This window comes from Fonsecaea monophora (assembly GCF_001642475.1).
Source record: "Fonsecaea monophora strain CBS 269.37 chromosome Unknown Scaff26, whole genome shotgun sequence".
Classification (NCBI taxonomy): domain Eukaryota; kingdom Fungi; phylum Ascomycota; class Eurotiomycetes; order Chaetothyriales; family Herpotrichiellaceae; genus Fonsecaea; species Fonsecaea monophora.
The window spans coordinates 176,660-193,374 of NW_019173957.1; the positions used below are offsets into that span (position 1 = coordinate 176,660).

General features: G+C 53.5%; 7 protein-coding genes across 7 annotated transcripts; 4 read left to right on the forward strand and 3 right to left on the reverse strand.

Moving 5' to 3' along the window:
• Positions 1 to 219: 219 nt before the first annotated feature.
• Positions 220 to 2,466, forward strand: AYO21_04574 (hypothetical protein; the record flags this gene model as incomplete). Its single annotated transcript, XM_022654546.1, has 4 exons — positions 220 to 299; positions 614 to 1,119; positions 1,174 to 2,093; positions 2,146 to 2,466. 4 exons carry the CDS (start codon positions 220 to 222, stop codon positions 2,464 to 2,466), a joined length of 1,827 nt encoding a protein of 608 aa, XP_022513146.1.
• A 157-nt stretch (positions 2,467 to 2,623) lies between these two features.
• Positions 2,624 to 4,398, reverse strand: AYO21_04575 (hypothetical protein; the record flags this gene model as incomplete). Its single annotated transcript, XM_022654547.1, has 2 exons — positions 2,624 to 3,646; positions 3,742 to 4,398. 2 exons carry the CDS (start codon positions 4,396 to 4,398, stop codon positions 2,624 to 2,626), a joined length of 1,680 nt encoding a protein of 559 aa, XP_022513147.1.
• A 745-nt stretch (positions 4,399 to 5,143) lies between these two features.
• AYO21_04576 (hypothetical protein) lies at positions 5,144 to 6,332 on the forward strand (the record flags this gene model as incomplete). Its single annotated transcript, XM_022654548.1, has 2 exons — positions 5,144 to 5,953; positions 6,036 to 6,332. 2 exons carry the CDS (start codon positions 5,144 to 5,146, stop codon positions 6,330 to 6,332), a joined length of 1,107 nt encoding a protein of 368 aa, XP_022513148.1.
• A 530-nt stretch (positions 6,333 to 6,862) lies between these two features.
• AYO21_04577 (hypothetical protein) lies at positions 6,863 to 8,822 on the reverse strand (the record flags this gene model as incomplete). The annotated part of the gene is made up of 7 exons (XM_022654549.1): positions 6,863 to 7,229; positions 7,287 to 7,381; positions 7,437 to 7,553; positions 7,606 to 7,787; positions 7,848 to 7,930; positions 7,984 to 8,405; positions 8,544 to 8,822. The coding sequence occupies 7 exons, from the start codon at positions 8,820 to 8,822 to the stop codon at positions 6,863 to 6,865; spliced, it is 1,545 nt and encodes a 514-aa protein (XP_022513149.1).
• Positions 8,823 to 11,218: 2,396 nt separating this feature from the next.
• AYO21_04578 (hypothetical protein) lies at positions 11,219 to 12,216 on the forward strand (the record flags this gene model as incomplete). Its single annotated transcript, XM_022654550.1, has 2 exons — positions 11,219 to 11,646; positions 11,775 to 12,216. The coding sequence occupies 2 exons, from the start codon at positions 11,219 to 11,221 to the stop codon at positions 12,214 to 12,216; spliced, it is 870 nt and encodes a 289-aa protein (XP_022513150.1).
• A 771-nt stretch (positions 12,217 to 12,987) lies between these two features.
• On the forward strand, positions 12,988 to 14,640 carry AYO21_04579 (hypothetical protein; the record flags this gene model as incomplete). The annotated part of the gene is made up of 3 exons (XM_022654551.1): positions 12,988 to 13,137; positions 13,195 to 13,365; positions 13,438 to 14,640. 3 exons carry the CDS (start codon positions 12,988 to 12,990, stop codon positions 14,638 to 14,640), a joined length of 1,524 nt encoding a protein of 507 aa, XP_022513151.1.
• Positions 14,641 to 15,569: 929 nt separating this feature from the next.
• On the reverse strand, positions 15,570 to 16,481 carry AYO21_04580 (hypothetical protein; the record flags this gene model as incomplete). Its single annotated transcript, XM_022654552.1, has 1 exon — positions 15,570 to 16,481. The coding sequence occupies one exon, from the start codon at positions 16,479 to 16,481 to the stop codon at positions 15,570 to 15,572; it is 912 nt and encodes a 303-aa protein (XP_022513152.1).
• Positions 16,482 to 16,715: the final 234 nt, after the last annotated feature.

Here is a 16,715-nt window from a genome sequence, read left to right on the forward strand (position 1 = left end):
CTCAAAGGCATGACCCGCCTCTCAGGTACTCTGCAAGTCACCATCACCAGAAGCCACACAGATCGACTCGCATCATGAACTCTTCTCCCCACGGTGGCGGTGAAAGACGGCAGGGGACAACACCCTACAAGCCCATCCAAAGAATCAGTCAAGCTTGCCAGTACTGCAGGTAACCAATGCCTCATATATCTTTGCCGATTATTGCATTCGGGGCTGAAAATGACTCGCTTCCAGACGAAGAAAGGCGAGATGTACAGGCGACCGTCCGCAATGTCAGAACTGTCGGAGAATGCGTCGAGGTACCACACATCGTGATCCCTTTACTAGCGCGTGCTAATGTGGCCCATAGAATGCGTCTATCCAGACACTGCGCGCTCCGAAAAAGCCCGGCCTGATAATGACGATTCACTCAAGCAATTGTCATCTCGCTTAGAGGTAAATCTAATATATTCTATTGTGAGAGAAGATGCTCATGTCTTATTACAGGAGGTTTGCAACCGCCTCAGCAACATCGAGGATTTTCTCCGCGAAACTAAATCTTCTCGGACCCGGTGCGACGTCTTCTTGCACGCTTCACTGCCGTTGTTGTAACTGTATGCTGACGGAGAGACAGAACTAGACCATCGGCCGACACAAGTCCTGCCAACCAGAGTACCTCCGACTCATGCCCTGGACTCCTTAGCATACCAGGATACACCAAAGACTTGGGACAGGATGGGACAGAACATTCAGAAGGAGATAGCTCGACGTATGTCAACAATGATGTGGCCTTGACCGACGAGCTCTCGCTGGCAGGGACGATCCCATCTACCGTCCTGTCAGAAACCGTCGACATCTATTTCGCTTATTGCCACAACCAGCCGTATTCTTTGTTCCACGAGGCCAATTTTCGACAACGGCTCAGCTGTGGGGAGATTCCACCCCATCTTCTGTTCGCCATCATGGCATCGGCGGTGCGCTTCTCGCACAATCCGTTCTTTGGGGATCGACACAGCATGGCAGTATTCTATGCCAACCAGTCCTGGAAATCCATCGTGTCAAGCTGCTTTTCAGCCACTCGAATCGAGGATCTACAAACGCTACAATCTTTGACATTGCTCTCCATTTTCGACTTTTCGGGTTTGTAGCCTTTTGTTAATCTCCAAAATCGACGTCGTTGCTGACTCGTTATAGCAGGGAAAGGCCGACACGCGTTAGCATGGGTCAAAATTGGACTGTCCGTACGTATTGCGCAGTCAATGAGACTCATGATGGAGAACCGCAACGCCCTGTCCCATGCCGATCAAGAAGAACGAAGAAGAGTCTTTTGGTCTCTCTACCTCCTCGACAAGCTTGTCACTTGTGGTCGTGCGCAGCCACCCGCCATTCTGGACGCATCTTGCCAGTTACAGTTGCCATGCAGCGAGGTCGCCTGGAGAGCTGGCTTGGAGCAGAAGACTCTGAATTTGCAACAGCTCTTTAGCCGAACGGGTTCAAACCCGGTCGCTTATGACGCAGGACCCTTCACCAATGTCATCGCAATGGCATACACCCTCAGCCGAGCAGCGCAATACATGCTGCAGCAGTTTAACATGCAGAATCAGGAGCCGCCGTGGGACGCCAACTCGGAGTTTGCCGGCATACAGTCCGATCTTCTATATCTAGAGAGCCGCTTGGAGATGCACAAATCACCAACTGAAGTTATGGCCGGACACACAGTTGATGGAGAAATCGATCAGCAATCTGCTGGACCAGCCATATTTTCGCGTGCTTTGTTTCACCTCTGTTACTGTCTACTTCACCATCCTCTTCTCCTGCGGCGTCGGCTCGAGTCCTGTCACATTCCTGGCCCGTCCAGCTTTCTTTCTCGGGCGTTCGACACCGCATGGGAACATTCGAAACGGCTCACTCTCCTCTTGCAAGAAGCCCGGTACTCTGGTGCCACGACGCGTGCTTCGTTCTTCGGCTACTGCACAGTCGTGGCAGGCACTATCGTGGCTTTGCATCGACATCACTGGTCTGAGTCCAAGAGACTTGAGTCTGCCGAGCTTTTAAAATGTAACATTAATTTTCTGGATGACCTGGGCCAATTCTACAGGAATGCTTGTTCGATTGTGAGTGGCCCTTAAGTCGATCTTGCCCTGACATAGCTGACCCGACCCAAAGGGACAATCTTTGAAACGTTTCACCGCTGATACATCCGCTTTTGCAACCCTGATATCCAACTCAGCACTGCCTGAAGGGCTGACCACGGAGAACTTCGAGTGTCTGTGGGATTTGGTAGACTACAGCACCATGTCCGATACCTCTCCGGTGTTTGAGAGTAGCCCGTCAAACTCCAACATCTGGCACTACAGTGACGCCTGTTGGGACGAACTCTTTGGATCGTTCGACCTGGCGGACTTTACCAATCAGTCAATCCAGTTCGACGTCGGATCCTTGATGGGGGACCTCACAGAGTCTTCCCAACTCCCGTACACTTTTTGATGGAGCAGTTGGCCCCTGAAAAAGGGGACTGTTTAAGCAAGGCAAAGTGACGGGCTTAACTTGTCACTTGTCGCACGGTCCAGTTGAATATATGCAAGTTCGTGATGCCGAAGCGAGATGAACCTCTGGAAGAACAACTGATCGTTCGGCACGGCGCCTACAGTCTTGCTCTTACCGTCTTCTCCAACTCTGTGGCATCTCGTTTGCTCCATTGTTTGACGACGTTCCTCTGGATCTTCCCACTTGGTAGCCTGGGGATGGCGTCCACGATGCTCACGCCACCTTTCAATGCCTTGTGCTTGGCCACCTTCTCCGCCACGAACTTTTGGATCTTCGGTACCAGATTCGCCGTTTTCGAAGCGTGCTGGTGTAGAGTCACGTACGCCCTGGGATATTCCTCTCCGTGTAGCACGACTCCCACCACAGCAGCGTCTGTTATGGCATCGTGCTCCAGCAGCACAGCCTCGAGCTCCGCAGGGGCGACTTGGAAGCCATTGACCTTGATCAACTCTTTGCTGCGATCGACGATCCACCATTTCCCGTCTGCGCACTTTGCGATGTCGCCTGTCTTTAGCCAGCCGTCCTCGGTCAGAGTCTGTGACGTGGCTTCCTCATTCCTCCAGTATCCCGTAGTCATCTGGGGCCCTCTGATCCAGAGCTCACCGCCGACGTCTCCACTTGTCTCCTCCCCTTGCTCGTCCACCAGCATGGCCTGCGTGTTGGGGAGGAGGGAGCCGACACTCCCGGTATCGTCGGGAATTATCCCTGGGACCATCAATCCCGTACACGTGGTCTCGGTCATACCCCAGCTCTGTGCGATGACGGCCCCTTTCAACTGCGTGGCGACGGCGTTCTGCAGCTCGCGGCTCAACGGCGCCGCCGCGCTCATCAGATATCGGACCGAACTGAGGTCGTACCGAGTGACCTCGGGTCTTTTGTGCAGCATGGATATCACCGGCGGGACAACCTGCAGAGTCGTGATCTTGTACGTCTGGATGTGTCGCAAGTAGTCGTTGAAGCGGAAGTGGGTCATCAAGAACACGGGCGTGCGCAGCTTGCAGACGATGACGATCGAGAAGAGCTGGGCGTATGCGTGGTTCAGGGGCAGGAACGCGAGCCAGCGTTCGGGGTAGACGGTGACGGATGATTGATCCGCGTTGTGTGTTTTGGCATATATGACCTGGTTCATTATCATCAGCATGTCATACCCAGCATTGTTTGTTGCTTCGCGCGATTGATACGGGACATGGGGGTTGCCAGAGGCTGAGGACATACCTGACAAGCATTTGCCACCACGTTTGCATGCGAGATGCGCACCCCCTTGGGCGTCCCCGTCGTGCCAGACGAGAAATTCACACAGCTCACCTTCCTCCTGCTCTGCTCGCCCCGCAGCGCATCCCACCGCCACGCCCGACTCTCTTCCTCACTGGCCAGCATGCTCTTCCAATCCCGCACACCGTGCTTGGAGACCTCGCAATCAACATCCGAGAACTGAAACACCCGACTGAGCGACAACCCGGCCGCTTCTGCCGCCTTGACACCACAGTCCAGCAGGGTCGGGTGAACCAGCATGAGCGCCGCGTCACTCATGCGCAGCTGCCGCGACACTTCGTCGACCGTGTACGTCGGGTTGGCGCCGCTGAAGAAGCATCCCGCGCCCGCGGCCGCGAGGTAGACCACCGGCACGTAGATGTGGTTCGGGGACAGGACCATCACGGCGCGCTGGCCGGGGATTTCGAGCCGGGAGAGACCGACCGCGAATCGTCGGATCAAGCGTAGGGTGTCGGCCACGGTGACCCTGATAGAGGGATTTGAGGCGTTGATCCAGAGAGGGAGGGACTGGTCCTCTTCCGCCCGTGTCGGGGGAAAGAGGTACGAGAGGATATTGCATTCTGGGATGTCGATGTTGGGGAAGGGCGATGACACGGGCATGTTGGCGTTGGCGTTGGCGTTGGCGTTGTGACTTTGGTATTGGCGACGACCCTGTCAAACCGCGGCGGTGATAGAGAACAATGACAGTGAAGAAGGTTCAGTTTCTTCCAAAGGAATACCTATCTTTGAGAGGTCCTCCATTGTGGATGTTCCGGGACTATCCAGTTCCTCGTGCTGCCGTAACGGCTCGAATCAATAGGCATTGACGGTTCCTACCTAGGGAAGCATCTCCTCTCCCTCTGCTACAGACGGTCCTTCTCCGACCCGTCCGTAACCTGTCCCAGACATGGATTCTCCACGGCATGCGGTCTTTTCTCCCGCAATAACCGTCCATTATTTTGCAGGGCTTGCGGATCGCGGACCGCTTCCAGAAGGGGAAATAAAATGAAAGTGGATCCCCCCCCCCCCCCCCAAATTCGACGTGGGTGACGGAGCCTTGCGCGACGAAGCTTGGCTGTGAGAGGACTGTTGACCGTGTCTGAGACGAGACGAGACGAGACGTTCACGTTTCCTGAGATCCCAAGGTGTTGAATGATAGCAACTGGTAGCGTTTAACATGCCTGACTATCACTAGTTGCCCTGCTTGACAACTACCCACCTCTGTGTTCAATATTTCTGTTACTGCAAATCCGTGTCCCCTTGGACTACATACCAGAGCCTCGCATATCTCAAAAAATCCTCTGGCTTCCGGGGGGTCCGCTGAGCCTCTTCAGTACCTAACTCGGTGCTAGAAATTCTAAGAAAAATGGCACAAGGAGGCGCGCAGACGCGAAACACGTCCAAGGTCATATCGATTGCGGCCGCCGCAGGGGATCCAGGCTCTGTCTATTACCCACTGCGCCTGGACGAGGTGCCGCGGCCTACACCTGAGGGAAAACAGGTGTTGTTGAAGATGCACGCCGCGGGGATCAACCACCGCGACCACTTCATCCGCCAGAATCTGTACCCGGACGTCGCGTTCGGCGTGCCCCTCTTCGCGGACGGGTGCGGCACGGTCGTCGCGCTGGGACCGGACGCCGAGAAGGGGTGGTTGCACAAGAGGGTCGTCGTCTGTCCGGCGTCCGGCTGGCACGCTGATTCGTGGGGGCCCGAGGATAAATTCAGCATTCTCGGCGGCACGTCGCGCAATCAGAACGGCACGCTGCAGGAGTACATGGTCATTGAGCAGGGTGCCCTCGAGCTGGCGCCGCCGCATCTGAGCAATGTCGAGTGCGCGGCGCTGCCCCTGACGAGTCTGACTGCGTGGAGGGCCGTCATGACGAAATGCGCGCAGCACGTCGGTCCGGGCAGGAAGGTACTGGTCACGGGGATCGGCGGCGGTGTCGCGCTGATGGCTCTAGAGTTTGCGCGCGCAGTGGGCACTGAGGTGTTTGTTAGCAGTGGAAGCCTCGAGAAGATTGAGGCTGCGAAGCAGAGAGGCGCTGTGGGTGGCGTCAGCTACAAACACGCCAGTTGGGAGAAGGAATTGTTGGAATTGACGGGGGGAGTGAGACTGGACGCCGTCATTGACGGTGCTGGAGGCAACATTGTCGACAGCGCGGTCAAGATCCTAAGGGTAAGTTTATTGTTTCTTCCGCAATCACTCCCTACTATCATCGACCGTTGGACAATCACTAAAACAAACCGAATGAATCCAGCCAGGAGGAGTACTCGTCGTCTATGGCATGACTCTGGGACCCAAGATATCTTTCCCCATGTCCGCCGTGCTGAGGAATATGGAGGTCAGAGGCACCACGGTCGGGTCGAGGAGGGAGTTTGAGGAGATGATGCGGATTGTCAGGGAGAAGCACCTCAGGCCGGTCATTTCCAAGGTGGTCAAGGGCCTTGAGTTGGAGCGTGTCGAAGAGTTGTTTGACGATATGAAGACGGGGGCGCACTTTGGCAAATTGGTCGTTTCGTTTGATAACAACGAGGAACCGAGATCCAGACTCTGAGTGACGAGGGGCTTTTTTTAAGAAAAAAAAAAAAAAGGTGTACTAGTTAACAGGAAATGGATCATCAACCACAAGGGGGGAGGCTCTGTATTGTGGGACCTATTAGTCGCGATATCGCCGCCTCGTGGCAGTCGGGACTCGGGACTTGGGCCAGATGTGAATGATGTGAATGTCGGTTGCACATTTGGACAAGAATCCAGAGTCTAAACCAAGAAAAGAAGGAGCAACACACACCATGTTCACTGGATCACTACGATCTCCTGGGTCCGATGTAGAGTAACCCCGGTCGCCATTCGCAAAGCCCCTCCCCCACAATACGGCTGTCTTGCGAACTGTAGCTTAAAGACACGAGACACGGGAGGAATGTTGCTTCGGCTATTGTGTGCCTGGTTTGGCTGCGGTACAGGAGGGAGCTTGCTTTTGACTTGATCGCTGCAACTGCAATCGCGACTACATTCCAGTCTCAAATTGATAGCTCCCGAGTAGCCGTCAACATGGCCTAAGTCCTCTAAAATAGCCATGTCATCATTCTAGAGCGTATACTTGAACCCTGGCTGGCCCATAATCACAATCTCGCCTCGGTCAACTCGCCTGTTTTGGCGTGAAAAATAGACAATGTTCTTCGCGACCAGCAAGAAATATACGATGTTGAAAACGATACTGACCCAGACCCCTGGTCGATAACCCGGCGAGTCTTGGGATCGGAAAACGTTTCCGGCGATGATGCCTGAAATCGCGCCTCCTATTGTCATCATGATCAGACAGAGCGCCTTTTTGACCTGTCCGACGAGGTTGTTGAGAGCGTAGGCCCACTGTTGGGGTACGTTGCCCACAATACCCATGACGCCGATGAAGACGCCCGCATAGCGAGCATTGGTGTTGGTTGACCAGGCGACGCTGTGTTGTAATATTAGAGTGGCCGGTTCGTAAAATCAAGAAGTAGTTTTTACTCACAGCGTGATGCCAATGATGTAAAGAACACAATTGAGACAAAGTAGAGGACCTCGTTGTCGAAGCATGTCCCCCGCGCGGGAACAGATAATCATCCACTATATCGTCCATCAGCAAGGGGTTCACGGAAAACATCCCAAGAGGTGACCGTACCACGCCTCCCACAAGATAAGGTGGGAACGTCATAACTTGTGCCTTTGCGGTCGAGTACCCAAATCCGGCTTTCAAGATGACAGGAAGAAAGTATGCAAAGGCGTATAATGCAGTGCTCTGTACATGGTTAGATAAGGCCAAGGCCACTGAAAAGTGTAGATTTTCCCACATTAAGTATCAGATAAGAGCTGAACTCCCACAATTTCCAGTCTTTGATATATTCGAGGAAGAGTTTAAACGTCAAAGTCTCGTGCACCGCGTCGCCACGGTCGTGTTCAATGCGAGCAAGGACAATGGCAGCCTCTTCAGGAGTCAAAAAGGCGGGGAGTCCGAGAGAATTCTTTTGAGCAGCTGTACAAGGGGGCCGGCTGTTAGTGTCGAGGCGTCTAGTTTGGTGATTGCGAGACTTACACCGTTCTGGAAAGTCCACAATCAAGAAGAAAGAACCGATGGCCACAGCGCAAGTGGCTACACCCTCGATGATAAAGATCCAGCTGTATCACGGTGTGAGCGTGTGTGGAAAAGCTGCACCAAGGAGCCAACGTACCACCATCCCCGAATCCCAGAGGTGCCTTCCATCTTCTCCAGGCCATACGCCAGCAGTCCCGACAGTCCACTGGACATGATGCCAATCACATAGAAGGCGGCAATCCGAACACCAGTCTCGTATCTGGTGTACCAGCATGACAACAGGTATAGCACTCCGGGAATGAGGCCACCCTCCATGATACCAAGGAGAATTCTGCAGAGAGCCAATTCACCCCAAGTCTTCACAAAGCCTTGTCCGATCGTGATTGCGCCCCATGCGAGCGTTATGGAGCCAATCCAAAGGGCGGGACCAAGCTTTCGTGTCAGGTAGGCCGCGGGCAAATCGGCGAGGATGTAACCAACGAAAAATATCATGGTCAAGACGGAATAGCGGTTGCTGACTTGAGTTTGGAGGTCCTCGCTCATTCCAGCAATATTGGCCTAGGTGCGGATTATAAATATCAGCCCCCCCGGTTTCCTCAAGGAATTTTTTTTTTTTTTTGAACGAGACGAAACGAGAAGAGTCCTTTTGTCTTTCGGCGCGTAGAATCCTTTCAGAGGTTGGCAAGAAACACTTACATTGCCGAGATTGCTTCGATCGATAAAAGCCCAGATGTATACCAAGGCAAGAATGGAGACCAGCCTGAAATCAACTTTCCTCATGATTCTCCTCACACGCTTCTTGTCCTCGTCCGCATGACTTTCCAGAACCTCCCGCAATGGAATATCCGGAGCTAATTCGTGGAACGTTTTTGCGTCTTCCACAGCCTTTGCTTCAGCGGCAATAGCCTGCCACTTGTTCTCCGAGTGCTCATGCTGCTCGGTAGATGGTGTCTCGACATCATCCGACTTGGTCATCGTCGGTACTCGTTACCGAATACAAGTCCAGAGGTCAGGGAGGATGAATTGGTCAAACGAGGGAATGGGGCTCTGGAATACAACGTGCAGCAGGATCTCCGAGCGAAAGTTGATACGCAATTGGACTGAAGCTGCAGTTGCGCGGTAAGCGATCTACTATGTGTATTTTATAAAAGGTAGCATATTGCTACGAACCTTGTGGCCCCGCCCGGGGCTCCGAGCGGGGGCGGGGGTGGGGAGGCGTCCGAGAACGAAGATGCCCGCAAAATGGGATCGACCTTGCGGCTCTCGGCGCCAAGGCTGCCATGTTGTGCATCGTGTGTACTCGGTACTTTTGCAACAACCAGGGAGACATCATTCCACTTCATTCCCTGCCGCTCCAGGCAATTAACTACTCGTTTAATTGAGAGCATGTGTCTACTGTACGTGCGTGTTGGACAATGAGCCTCACTGCTACCATTCTCCGGAGGCCAGCGTATAGCCTAATGACTGCTTGTTAACTCCTGGGACGACAATTGCTGCCCGGACTCCAGAACTACGAGGACATGGTTTTGTCTACAGGAGCACAACTTCCGTCAGACTGAAATTTCGTTCAACTATTGAAATGCGGACAACAACGATGCCCAGGAATCAGATGACGGTTCATTGTCTCTATACAGCATAGAGATACACTCTGCCAAGAATGCCAAGGACAGCACTTTTCCGAGGACGGGGGGGAAGGCTAACCCTCGGAGTCCCCCATCAAGCCCATGGTCCTTAAAGCTTCTGGCCGTTGTGTCGTCTCCGACTTTTAATTATGATTAGCGAGGCCGTTTGGTTTTTACCCCGGATTGTGTATACGGAGCAGTTCTCCGTTGATTACTGCAACCCATTGCAGAGCAGAAAACAATCGAGGCTGATAGTTTGTGGGGTTGATTGTCTTTCTTTGTCCTCCTCATTCTTGTTCAGTAACATGGATAGGCACTTCTCAGCGGCTCCGTTTCATTGTTCCTTGTGAAACGGAGTATTGATAGGCCGAGTCGAGACCTCGGGTCGAGCTCAAGAGAATATAGCAGGTCATGTTACCAATGCCGATGAGCGTGGATGGTGAGGTTCGGCTACTAAGCGACTTAAGGCCTCCACTGGCTTCCTGCTGTCCAAGACTCTCTACCAAGGAGACTTAATTTCCTTGCCTGACCAAAGGCCCGAGGTAAGGCTTGGGAACTCGGAGTGAGCGGATCAAGGCGAATGCAGACGGTCGAATTTTTTTTCCTTCTTCAAGCACTGATTTTTTTCTGCCTGCAGCCCCTGTTGTATGGCGTTCAAACTCGGCCAACGGCTCTTTGAAGATGAGATGATACACCTAGGAGGACCTTGGCCACAGGGGTTGGATCACCTCGAAGCATTCCGGTTCTTGAAATATGGCAACACTCTGACTGAAGAGACCCCAACACTTGGTACATGTATGGCCGACGACCACTCGGCCTATTCCAGCGACAGAGTCATGTTTCGTTTCAGAGAGACGATATCAAGGTCCACCGCCGGACATGGTTCGGGAGAAAGCAGTGCAAGACCACACAGAGGACGATCACTGTGATGGGTCCGAGCCAGAAAGATGGTGCGATCACCCCGAGATTGACCCCAATGACTCCGTAGCATGGAACCGGAGGCCGAGAGCAAAAATATTCTTGATAATACAGAGTTCAACCTGCCATAAGAAGTCAATGCTCCCGATCTGTAAGTGGTGTTCAATTTTTGCTTCTCGAGAGTTCCCGTCACTTACTTTACAATGGCACATATCTAGCCACCTATGGTTTGGATACTGGTTGTTTCCTCACCCGTTTTTACGGCTCTACCTGTGTCTGTCTGTTGTCGATTCGCACGTGTCTTGTAACGTTGTCTCCAAACTATCACCAAGCCCAGGCTCAGGCTCAACCCGTGACACAGGCTTGAATGCAGGCCGGACCGCTCTCCGCTCCTTGCTATCCGCCATCCGCCATCCGTCGTCCGCTATCCGCAACAACTGCCCCAATGGTGGAACTCCCCTGCATTGATCTTGGGATGACCCCAACCCCCAAATCTCAGTACCAGATAGCTAGTGGGGTTTCGTTTCAGGTATCTGCATTTGTGACCCCAGCTAAGCGGAGCTAAGCTCTGTAGGTAGTCTTGGTAGTGAAGATCGGAGTGATTCGCTCCTCGCCGCCGAGAACCGAGGCTTAGACGGTCAAGCCTGGGGGGTCAAACTTAGACTCAAGCTCAAGGGTATCGTGTTGGTGGTTGTTTTGGTAATTCGATATTTCACGAGTCCAAGGTTTGTCTTCAACACGAACCCTTACTTGAGGGAAAGCGACCACCTTGGCAAAGACGAGACAGAAGGAAGAAACCAGGGATAAAATCTACAGACAACTTCTTACACTATGACGACCAAGTCGGCATTTACAGGCCAATCAAGGCCTCATCCAACAAGCGACGGCTACATTGTCAGTTTCCCAGCTCAGCATGTCATGTTGGTGACGATCAACCGCCCGGCCCAAATGAACTCAATCACCTACCAGCTTCACTGGGACATGGACTCACTAATAAATTGGTTTGAAGATGAGCCGGAACTGCGCGTGGCGATCGTCACGGGGGCAGGGAAGAAGTCGTTCTGTGCGGGCTCGGATCTTATCGAGATGTTGAAGGTGGACGATGCAGCGGGATCAAAATCTGCGCACGAAGAACACGAAGGCCATAAGCACCCGCTGTCTGGGTTCGCGGGCATCAGTCGGCGCTCTGGTCGGAAACCGATCATTGCGGCGGTCAATGGGTACGCGTTGGGAGGCGGCTGGGAGATTGCTCTCAATTGGTATGTCTTATTTACTCTCGGGGTTACTCGCAGGAACTGCTTGCCTCTGCTCCATTTCTCGAGTATGCAGCTATGGATTGAGGCGGGGCTCTTCTTCCGGCCAAAGCATTGCTAACATAACCCATCAGCGACGTGGTGGTGGCTTCCCCGACAGCCACCTTCGGCCTGCCAGAACCCAAGGTCGGGCAATACGCCTACAGCGGCGGCCTGCCCCGACTTGTACGCAGCGCCGGGCTGCATATAGCCAGCTACATCGCGCTCAGCGGACGGTCGATCACCGCTCAGGCAGCCCTAGGATATGGATTGGTGAATAAGGTCTCCCAGAGTGGCGACTCCCTCATCACCGAAGCCGTGGAGGTGGCAGGGGAGATTGCTGCGCTCTCGCCGGATGCCATTGTCGTGACCAGGGCGGCGTTGAGGGAAGCGTGGAAGACTGCTGATGTCGAGGTGGCGTTCCAGGACATCCACAGGACGCTTTATCCTAAGCTCAAGCAAGGGGAGAATTTCAGGGAAGGGCTCGCGGCTTTCAGAGATAAGAGGGCACCTTCCTGGAAGCCGTCAAAGTTGTAGTCTTATGTTGAGTTGGTTCTATCGATGTGATCTCACTGTACTTTCTTCAAGCCGCTTGTGGAAGATGGACCAGACCATGAATCGAGCAGCGGTCCAATTGTGCTCACTTCAGCCTTTCCCTCAATCCAGCTTAGTCCATCGACTCCAGTGTCATGCCATATCCCATACGCATTACTTGAACCCTGTACCGTCCAACTATGAAGATTCTTTACATCAGTCCTATATCCTGGCGATGGCGATCATCGACTGGTCCCAAGCACCAGAAACCCCAATGCGGACCATCGGTATTGACTGCAACAGTGAATGGAAGAATGAGAACCGTTCTTTTACGGTCCGCCATGCGGTCCGCGGTAAGAAACAACAAGCCCGTTCTCGACTTCAAAATACAGAGCCCCATCTTCGTAAGACTCTGGCCAGACCGTAGCTAGACACCGTATATCCACGCGGTTCGCGGTCCGCATTGCCGCAGCCTTGCCCAATCACAACGGATCCGCTAACCTCTTCAAGGTCATTTCCTCGAGCAGGTTCTCCTCCAAAGACACCCTCCCCTACACTGAAAGTAGTGTCTTGCGGATAAACCGCATTCGTCCGTGGGGGGACGCGGGGATCTTCTCAACGTCTAGTTAAGGCTGGGGCCCCGGAGCAATTACAGTTGCACTATCTCCAGAAACCGACTTGACCAGGAGACAAGCTTGATATATCGCTTCCCCAGAACGAACAACCTGATCTTCTATTCTTCCCCCAAAAAGTCCCCCACTACAGCCCTCCAAGATGCAGGAAGCCCACAAAGTGGTCAGCCTTGACGTGGGCACCACCTCATTCGGCGAGAAAGAACAAGAAGTCCACATCGAGCGATACGACAATGTTGCCGATATGCCAGATCCTGATGAAGGCAAAAGCGACGCCGAGAGGGCTGAGATCGTATGTCCATATTACCTGTCCCCGATATCACGGAATCCTCATGATTGAATCTCGCAGGACCGAGCACTTATCCGCAAAGTCGATTTCTGGCTCATCCCGTGGCTTGGATTGCTCTACTTACTCTCCTTCTTGGATCGATCCAACGTCGGCAATGCTCGCTTGGCGGGTTTGGAAAAAGACCTCAACATGGACGGAGGAGACTACAATACCGCACTCACTGTCTTCTTTGTAAGAACTCTCCCTTGATAGCTCTTCGCTCAGGATGCTGTGGAAAGATGCGCTGATACAGTCCACACCTAGGTCACGTATGCTCTTGCTGAGCCAGCCACCAATGTCCTCTTGCGGCGACTGACACCTCGTGTCTTCTTCACCGGCATCATCGTATCCTGGGGCCTGGTCATGACGTGTATGGGCCTCGTGCACAACTATTCAGGCCTGCTCGCCTGTCGAATCTTCCTTGGGCTGGCCGAGGCGGGCTTGTTTCCTGGCGTCAACTACTATCTCTCTTGCTGGTATAAACGGAGCGAACTTGGCTTGCGTGCCGCGATATTCTTCTCCGCTGCAGCTCTGGCGGGCTCTTTCGGAGGTCTGCTGGCGGCGGCCATCGCCCAAATGGACGGCGTCGGCGGCAAGCCCGGCTGGGCGTGGATATTTATCCTGGAAGGTTTGATTACGATGGTTGTCGGTGGCTTCTGCTGGGTCATGGTGTTCGACTGGCCAGAGACAGCCCGGTTCCTGACGCCGGACGACCAGATCCGGATGCGTCGACGCCTCGCTGCGGATCGACAGGCCAGCAACGAGGAGCAATACGACAAGCGACATTTCTACGCCGCACTCCGAGACTGGAAGACCTGGTCATACGCCGTCATCTACACCGGCTGTGATTGTGCTCTTTATGCCTTTTCCCTCTTCCTCCCGACGATTCTCCGCGGTTTGGGCTACCAGGGAACCCATGCACAGCTGCTCTCGGTCCCTCCTTACGCGGGGGCCGCCATCGCCACAATTACCGTGGGCTACATCGCCGACCGCACCCAGCAGAGGGGTTATTGCAGCATCGTCGCGTCGTCCATCGGCATTGCCGGCTTCGTCATGCTCCTATCCACCGACAATCCACATATTCAATACGCCGGGACCTTCTTAGCGGCCATCGGGATCTACCCGAACATCCCCAACTCACTCTCCTGGGCGAGCAACAACACCGAGGGCGTCTACAAGCGGGGGATCGTCATCGGCATCGCCGTGGGAGTGGGCAACATCAGCGGCGTGGTCAGTTCCAACATCTATCTCACGCAGCAGGCGCCTCGCTTCTGGACCGGCCACGGTGTCGTGCTCGGGTCTCTGGTCGTCTGTCTGTTTGGGGGAACCGTCTTTACCCGCGTCATGCTCAGGATCGAAAATGCCAAGCGTCTGAGTGGCAAGCGAGACCGTATGCACGATGGGTTGTCCGCCGAGCAGATCTGGCTGATGGGAGATAAACGGCCAGACTTTATCTACACGCTTTGAACATGAACTGAAAGCGAGATATGATTCGGTTTAAGGGGTTTTTGGGAGAGAAGGGTGTGGAGGAACTAGGGGAATAACAATTCGAGAACTTGGTTGGTGTCGCTAGCTCTGCAATCGATGCGGTCGTTGTTCAGATCGACAAGTCGTCACAGACACAGGAGATACATGGCCCGAATGGCTGTGTTGGTGGCACGTACGTCGGTCTTGCATCAGATTTCATGGAGGAGAAAAGGTATGGTCTTACAGGGTAAATGGTCAAGCACAACGAAAAGGAAAGAAGCAAAAAGAAATCTCGAGAGATCGATCGGAGTATTTCCCGGTGAAGATCGCTGAGTACATTCAGGGGTGCAAGATAGATGATATCATACCGGCTCGGTCGTCACATCTACTTGACCAGAAAGGGAGGAATGGTGCCAAAAAGGAATACAGTGCGAAAGATATCATTTCCCGAGGCACGCCGTCAATAAATCAACTTGTCTCCCGGCCGCTTTTCTCACGCTTTCTCCTTGTCCTCGATTCATATTCTCCATGACGTAGACTATGCGGTGCATCTACCTCTGCAGCAATTTGGCTGAGGAGGGCTCCAGGTTCAACGTGAGCTATATATTGAATACGAATGTTTTTGACAGAGCGAGGACTACCATTCGCTCAGTCAATGCCTCGTCAACGCCTCAATTGAAAAACGACGCGATACAAGATATGGCTGGATGATGGCGCCGTCTTCTTCTGCCGGTATAATACAGAGGTAAATGATGGGTCCCAATAAAAAGAGAGTGGTGTCAAGGCTGGACTAGTTAGAATGCGCAAGACTAGTGGTATATTGCTGGGGAAAAGAGACTCGGAGATAGCCACTCTCTATAGCCAATTCCGGTTAGATCGAGGTACAGAAGAATGAACTCTGGCGAAACAACTCGATAATGGTGCCTGCATCAGGCATCGTAGTGTGGCGGCTCCCATCTTTTCGAAAAACTCTGAGATATGAGAGGCATCGCGACGTCTGCGTGTCCACCGTGTCCAAAGGCTTGATCGACCGGACGTATCGATTCATACTCCGTGTCCCGCCTCACATTTCTAGTCAGCCACGCACCGCAAAGTAAGCAGGCGACAGCTAAGAACTGGACACCGACGATGAAGATCAGCTTGACGACGAACTTGCCAGTGACTGGGCTGAGGTCCGGGTTCGTATCGAACGTGTAGATGACCGAGTATACCGCCCTAACCCCGACGAACAAGCCGCCGACAAACGTGAAACCCGCCAAAGAAAGGAGGTTCACCGGTCTGACCACCTTCGTTCGACGCACGGCCATCCAGACGTACAGCGCGTATATGACTTCCGCGACGGCGGCAAGGAGCATCAGGACAACCCCCAACTTGCGCAGGGCCGTCCAAGTCCCGGAATCGTGGTTGCTATCCTTGCTGGCTGACTTTTCTGCAGCGTAGACGATTAACCCCATGCCGCCGGCTGACAGGGCGTGGAAGCCTCCTTGGAGGCTCCGTAGTTGGCGGAGGACATTCTGTGCCTCGCGATGTGGCAGGGTTGCTTTGATTTGATAGTGGTGGGCTTCGTAAGCAAAGGCCCCCAAGATCAAGAGGAGGGGAGACAAGCCAGCCGAGTTGATGGCTTGAGTGGTGATGATGGTGTTTTCGTTTGTCGAGTTTCGGTTGGCTATCCCCAGCGCATCGGCGACAATGCGGAGGACGGAGAAGAGGCAAAGATAGATGAAGCCCAGAGAGTGTTTGGCGCCATGGCGTACTCCGAGGAATATGATAAGGGGCATGAGCAAGATATAGACGCCTATCTCGGCGGCGTCGAGAGCGACTGTGTCCGAGACTCGTGCCATGATGTACAGTTGTCAAGGAAGGTTCTGTCGTTAGACTTGATTTATTCAGGAGAAGTGTTTGGTACGGCAGAGTATGTTCCAAGAGAAAAGGAATTGTCAAACTTATAAGTCTTTGTGAATGCCTCGACGAGTGTCCCCAAAGCTGCATTCGGACAACCCGCCCCCAAATACCGACACGCCAATGTCACACCAAGAGACAGAAGGACACAAAGGCTCTGCGCTCAACGATCGACC